Below are 7,334 nucleotides of genomic sequence, written 5' to 3'. Positions count from 1 at the left end.
CTCCCGGTCTCTCCTCTATCTCTCTCTCTCCCGGACTCCCTTGTTCTCTCTCTATCTCTCTCTCTCCCGGACTCCCTTGTTCTCTCTCCTCTCTCTCTCTCTCTCTCTCCCGGTGTCCCTCGTTCTCTCTCCTCTCTCTCTCCCGGTCTCTCCTCTATCTCTCTCTCTCCCGAACTCCCTTGTTCTCTCTCTATCTCTCTCTCTCCCGGATCTCCCTCGTTCTCTCTCTATCTCTCTCTCCTCCCGGATCTCCCTCGTTCTCTCTCCTCTCTCTCTCCCTGTCTCCCTCGTTCTCTCTCCTCTCTCTCTCCCGGTCTCCCTTTTTCTCTCTCTCTCTCTCTCCTCTCTCTCTCCCGGTCTCCCTCGTTCTCTCTCCTCTCTCTCTCCCTGTCTCCCTCGTTCTCTCTCCTCTATCTCTCTTTCCCTGTCTCCCTCGTTCTCTCCTCTATCTTTCTCTCTCCCTGTCTCCCTCGTTCTCTCTCCTCTCTCTCTCTCCCTTTCTCCCTTGTTCTCTCTCCTCTATCTCTCTCTGTCCCTGCCTCCCTCGTTCTCTCTCCTCTATCTCTCTCTCCCTTCCTCCCTCGTTCTCTCTCTCCGTCTCCCTCGTTCTCTCTCCTCTATCTCTCTCTCTCCCTGTCTCCCTCGTTCTCTCTCCTCTATCTCTCCCTGTCTCCCTCGTTCTCTCTCCTCTATCTCTTTCTCTCCGTCTTCCTCGTTCTCTCTCTTCTCTCTCTCTCTCCGTCTTCCTCGTTCTCTCTCTTCTCTCTCTCTCCCCGTCTCCCTCGTTCTCTCTCCTCTCTCTCTCCTTCTCCCTCGTTCTCTCTCCTCTCTCTCTCCGTCTCCCTCGTTCTCTCTCTTCTCTCTCTCTCTCCCTTCCTCCCTCGTTCTCTCTCTCCGTCTCCCTTGTTCTCTCTCCTCTATCTCTCTCCCTGTCTCCCTCGTTCTCTCTCCTCTATCTCTTTCTCTCCGTCTTCCTCGTTCTCTCTCTTCTCTCTCTCCCCGTCTTCCTCGTTCTCTCTTCTCTCTCTCTCTCTCTCTCTCTCCCTGTCTCCCTTGTTCTCTCTCCTCTATCTCTCCCTGTCTCCCTTGTTCTCTCTCCTCTATCTCTCTCTCCCTGTCTCCCTTGTTCTCTCTCCTCTATCTCTCTCTGTCTCCCTCGTTCTCTCTCCTCTCTCTCTCCCTGTCTCCCTTGTTCTCTCTCCTCTATCTCTCTCTCCCTGGCTCCCTCGTTCTCTCTCCTCTATCTCTCTCTCCCTGCCTCCCTTGTTCTCTCTCCTCTATCTCTCTCTCCCTGTCTCCCTCGTTCTCTCCTCTATCTCTCTCTCTCTCTGTCTCCCTCGTTCTCTCTCCTCTATCTCTCTTTCCCTGTCTCCCTCGTTCTCTCCTCTATCTTTCTCTCTCCCTGTCTCCCTCGTTCTCTCTCCTCTCTCTCTCTCCCTTTCTCCCTTGTTCTCTCTCCTCTATCTCTCTCTGTCCCTGCCTCCCTCGTTCTCTCTCCTCTATCTCTCTCTCCCTGCCTCCCTTGTTCTCTCTCTCCGTCTCCCTCGTTCTCTCTCCTCTATCTCTCTCTCTCTCCGTCTTCCTCGTTCTCTCTCCTCTATCTCTCTCTCTCCCCGTCTCCCTCGTTCTCTCTCCTCTCTCTCTCTCTCCGTCTCCCTCGTTCTCTATTTTTCTGTCTCCCTCGTTCTCTCTCCTCTATCTTTCTCTCTCATACTCTCTCTCTTTCTCTCTAACAAAAGTCAATTAACCCTCAGTTTGAACTGAGAGAAAAAGAGAGCGAGAGAGAGAGAGTGTGTTGTGTTGAGTCAGTCAGTCAATGGGTTCATTAGAAGGCCTGTGTGCTTGCTGCCTGGCTGGCTGTTGGCCTTGCCAACTTATTGTCTCTGTCTCTTTTTGGCCGCAGGTGAACACGAGGCCCAATGACTGTTCCCCCGCCGCCGTTGGCTCTATGCCCAACAATAGGTGAGGAGTCTGGAGGGTTAAGGCCCAACTGCCTGGGGGTGGATGGAGGAGGGATGGATGGATGGAGGAGTGTATGTAAATGCCGGTGGGTGGATGGATGGATAAATATGGGTGAATTGCTGGATGGGTGGGTGGATGGATAGATGAGTGGGTTGGTGGATGGATATATGATTGTGCTTCTCAGATATAGAGTGTATTTGAATATCTTGGTATCTATGTACAGTACCAGTCAAAAGTTTGGACACAACTATTCATTCAAAGGTTTTCTTTATTTGTACTATTTTCTACATTGTAGAATAATAGTGAAGATATCAACACTATGAAATAACACATATGGAATTATATGTTAAACAAATCAAAATATATTTTAGATTCTTCAAAGTAGCCACCCTTTGCCTTAATGACGGCTTTGCACATTCTTGGCATTCTCTCAACCAGCTCCATGAGGTAGTCACCTGGAATGCATTTCAATTAACAGGTGTGCCTTGTTAAGTTCATTTGTGGAATTTCTTTCAGGAATTTCTTTCAGTTGTGTTGTGACAAGGTAGGGGTGGTATACAGAAGGTAGCCCTATTTGGTAAAAGACCAAGTACATATTATGGCAAAAACAGCTCAAATAAGCAAAGAGAAATGACAGTCCATCATTACTTTAAGGCATGAAGGTCAGTCAATCTGGAAAATTTCAAGAACTTTGAAAGTTTCTTCAATTGCAGTCACAAAAACTATCAAGCGCTATGATGAAACTGGATCTGATGAGGACCGCCACAGGAAAGGAAGACCCAGAGTTAACTCTGCTGCAGAGGATAAGCTCATTAGTTACCAGTCTCAGAAATTTCAGCCCAAATCAATGCTTCACAGAGTTCAAGTAACAGACACATCTCAACATCAACTGTTCAGAGGAGACTGCGTGAATCAGGCCTTCGTGGTTGAATTGCTGCAAAGAAACCACTACTAAAGGACGCCAATAAGAAGAAGAGACTTGCTTGGGCCAAGAAACACGAGCAATGGACATTAGACCGGTGGAAATCTGTCCTTTGGTCTGATGAGTCCAAATTTGAGATTTTTGTTTCCAACAGCCGTGTCTTTGTGAGATGCAGAGTAGGTGAACGGATGATCTCTGCATGTGTGATTTCCCCGTGAAGCATGGAGGAGGAGGTGTGATGGTGTGGGTGTTCTTTTGCTGGTGGCACTGTCAGTGATTCGTTTAGAATTCAAGGCACACTTAACCAGCATGGCTACCACAGCATTCTGCAGCGATTCGCCATCCCATCTGGTTTGCGCTTAGTGGGACTATCATTTGTTTTTCAACAGGACAATGATCCAACACACCTCCAGGCTATGTAAGGGCTATTTGACCAAGAAGGAGAGTGTTGGAGTGCTGCATCAGATGACCTGGCCTTCACAATCACCCGACCTCAACCCAATTGAGATGGTTTGGGATGAGGTGGACTGCAGAGTGAAAGAAAAGCAGCCAACAAGTGCTCAGCATATGTGGGAACTCCTTCAAGAATGTTGGAAAAGCATTCCAGGTGAAGCTGGCTGAGAGAATGCCAAGAGTGTGCAAAAGCTGTCATAAAGGCAAAGGGTGGCTACTTTGAAGAATCTAAAATTAATTTCAACCCTTTATTTTGGTTACTACATGATTCCATGTGTTATTTCATAGTTTTGATGTCTTCACTATTGTTCTACAATGTAGAAAATAGTAAAAATAAAGAAAAACCTTTGAATGAGTAGGTGTGTCCAGACTTTTGACTGGTACTGCAGACTACATTACACCTTTGCTCTATAGCCTGTGTCTTTTGACTGAATCCAGATGTTGTCATTATTCAGTTCCAGTCTAAAGAAGTCATCCGCAGAGCTAAAGAAGATTTTGATGAATGGACAGGTATTGTATTTCTCCCCCATCTGAACTAATACACACGTGTCCCCACTAGGCGCTGTCCTCAGGGTCTAGGCCTGCACCCTGTTAGATCCTGTTATAGAAGACACATCATGTCCCTGTTAGTGTCTGGTCCTGTTATAGAAGACACATCATGTCCCTGTTAGTGTCTGGTCCTGTTATAGAAGACACATCATGTCCCTGTTAGTGTCTGGTCCTGTTATAGAAGACACATCATGTCTCTGTTAGTGTCTGGTCCTGTTATAGAAGACACATCATGTCCCTGTTAGTGTCTGGTCCTGTTATAGAAGACACATCATGTCTCTGTTAGTGTCTGGTCCTGTTGTAGAAGACACATCATGTCTCTGTTAGTGTCTGGTCCTGTTATAGAAGACACGTCATGTCCCTGTTAGTGTCTGGTCCTGTTATAGAAGACACATCATGTCCCTGTTAGTGTCTGGTCCTGTTATAGAAGACACATCATGTCCCTGTTAGTGTCTGGTCCTGTTATAGAAGACACATCATGTCCCTGTTAGTGTCTGGTCCTGTTATAGAAGACACGTCATGTCCCTGTTAGTGTCTGGTCCTGTTATAGAAGACACATCATGTCCCTGTTAGTGTCTGGTCCTGTTATAGAAGACACGTCATGTCCCTGTTAGTGTCTGGTCCTGTTATAGAAGACACATCATGTCCCTGTTAGTGTCTGGTCCTGTTATAGAAGACACATCATGTCCCTGTTAGTGTCTGGTCCTGTTATAGAAGACACGTCATGTCCCTGTTAGTGTCTGGTCCTGTTATAGAAGACACATCATGTCCCTGTTAGTGTCTGGTCCTGTTATAGAAGACACATCATGTCCCTGTTAGTGTCTGGTCCTGTTATAGAAGACACATCATGTCTCTGTTAGTGTCTGGTCCTGTTATAGAAGACACATCATGTCCCTGTTAGTGTCTGGTCCTGTTATAGAAGACACATCATGTCTCTGTTAGTGTCTGGTCCTGTTATAGAAGACACATCATGTCTCTGTTAGTGTCTGGTCCTGTTATAGAAGACACATCATGTCCCTGTTAGTGTCTGGTCCTGTTATAGAAGACACATCATGTCCCTGTTAGTGTCTGGTCCTGTTATAGAAGACACATCATGTCCCTGTTAGTGTCTGGTCCTGTTATAGAAGACACATCATGTCTCTGTTAGTGTCTGGTCCTGTTATAGAAGACACATCATGTCCCTGCTACTGAGTGGCTGGTCATTGATTTCCTCTGAAAGCTGCTGCTCACTTCCTGTTTCACCGCCAGCCCCGGGTGAGATCTTTATCCTGACCGACTGGATAGATATTCATTTTCTTAGCTGAGCGCTGTTGCCTAAGACATACACACACGTAAGGCCAGGCAAAGTGTGTCAAGCAGACAATTAAGCCCAGCCACTTCCCCTGATGTCCCCTGTAACACATTGGTTTAATGGAGCCATACCCCCTCTCTCTGTCTGTCTCTCTGTCTGTCTCTCTCTCTGTCTGTCTCTCTCTGTCTCTCTCTCTGTCTGTCTGTCTCTCTCTGTCTGTCTCTCTCTCTGTCTCTCTCTCTCTATGTCTGTCTCTCTGTCTCTTTGTGTCTGTCTGTCTCTCTCTCTGTCTCTCTCACTTTGTCTCTCTCTCTATCTTTCTCTCTGTCTCTCTGTCTCTTTGTCTCTCTGTCTGTCTCTGTCTCTCTCTCTATCTTTCTCTCTGTCTCTCTGTCTTTCTGTCTCTGTCTCTCTGTCTGTCTCTCTCTCTGTCTGTCTCTCTCTCTCTATCTTTCTCTCTGTCTCTCTGTCTTTCTGTCTCTGTCTCTCTGTCTGTCTCTCTCTCTCTGTCTCTCTCACTTTGTCTCTCTCTCTGTCTGTCTCTCTCTCTATCTTTCTCTCTGTCTCTCTGTCTCTTTGTCTCTCTGTCTGTCTCTCTCTCTATCTTTCTCTCTCTCTCTCTGTCTCTCTGTCTCTTTGTCTCTCTATCTTTCTCTTTGTCTCTCTGTCTCTCTGTCACTTTGTCTCTCTCTCTCGCTCTCTCTCGCTCTCTCTCGCTCTCTCTCGCTCTCTCTCTGACACCTGACAAGTGTCTTTCCCCCTCCCATGTAACCCAATCAATGGGTCTGAATTGGAGGAGGTGGTGCTGGGTCATTTTTAACCCCCAGTGTAGTCCCATTCGCCCCTTTCCCCCTGGCCAAAATGAACCTTGACAGCAGGCCATTGACTTGATATCATGCTGGTCTCAGCAGCACAAACAAGCATCTGCCCACACAATCAGGCTATTGACAAGCCTGCTAGCCAGGACCAGCCCCTACCCCATCCAACCAAACAGATGTATCTATCTAATACAGGTTATGAGATATAAATATTTATCTGATAGCTGTCATGGGGTTTAAATGGGAAGGGTGTTGGAGAGTGGGGGGTTGTTGTAGGTATTGATGAAGTGACAAGCGTCATGCCTGCCGAAGACATGTCTTTATTAGACTATAGACTTTATAAAAAAGGCTTGAACTGAGCATGTATACTCACTTACAACAGAGCTCTGTTAAACTGGGATGTCTCGGGGTTGTTGTCAGTGTGTTTTGTCCTGAAGGAGAGCAGAATTTGTATAAGGTTTCTAAATAAAAAGCTGATGGAAACTGACCATTTTTTAGACAGGCTGTATTTGTCATGGACCATTCTTCCATCCAACCATTTTCTGCGTATGAATTACCAGGCTCTTAATAAAAACACTCACGACAGGTGTGATGGAAAAAGCTAATTGTCTGTAAGCTTTCAGAAATGTCCACAAAACTAAATGCGTTGGACAAGAGTGGATCATTTTTGTGGGTGAAATAGATTCTGCTTCATATTTTGGTGGAGATGCTATTATGTTCCAGTATTACTAGAACAACATCATGTTGTGGAGCTGTGTTGTCCTCCCGCTACCACGTGGAAAAGCAGGAAGTGTTTATTTGACTACAGGTGAAATAAGTTATGATGAAATTCTCAAGGTGGTGAATGTGCGGTGATGAGCTTGATGCTAATTTCCAGTAAATAGGCCTATCCAGGATATTCATTTCCAGGAAATAGGCCTATCCGCGATATTCATTTTCACGGAAAAGGCCTGTCTGCGATATTCATTCTCAGGAAATAAGCCTATCCAGGATATTCATTTCCAGTAAATAAGCCTATCCAGGATATTCATTCCCAGGAAATAGGCCTATCCAGGATATTCATTCCCAGGAAATAAGCCTATCCAGGATATTCATTCCCAGGAAATAGGCCTATCCGGGATATTCATTTCCAGGAAATAGGCCTATCTGGGATATTCATTTCCAGGAAATAGGCCTATCCAGGATATTCATTCCCAGGAAATAGGCCTATCCGGGATATTCATTTCCAGGAAATAGGCCTATCCGGGATATTCATTTCCAGGAAATAGGCCTATCCGGGATATTCATTTCCAGGAAATAGGCCTATCTGGGATATTCATTTCCAGGAAATAGGCCTATC

At 46.0% G+C, this 7,334-nt stretch overlaps 1 protein-coding gene across 1 annotated transcript in view; it reads left to right on the top strand.

Moving 5' to 3' along the window:
* Nucleotides 1-7,334, top strand: part of LOC106596840 (dual specificity mitogen-activated protein kinase kinase 5) — a 176,332-nt gene that overhangs the window by 18,232 nt on the left and 150,766 nt on the right. The window contains exons 6-7 of the mRNA XM_045707997.2: nt 1,904-1,962; nt 3,793-3,847. Of these exons, the coding sequence (XP_045563953.1) occupies nt 1,904-1,962; nt 3,793-3,847 (114 nt within the window). The remainder of the gene's footprint in view (nt 1-1,903; nt 1,963-3,792; nt 3,848-7,334) is intronic.

The sequence above is a fragment of the Salmo salar genome, chromosome 26 (assembly GCF_965601325.2).
Source record: "Salmo salar chromosome 26, fSalSal1, whole genome shotgun sequence".
NCBI lineage: Eukaryota > Metazoa > Chordata > Actinopteri > Salmoniformes > Salmonidae > Salmo > Salmo salar.
The sequence above is the reverse complement of the archived record's forward strand: the minus strand, read 5'-3'. Positions and strand labels throughout refer to the sequence as shown.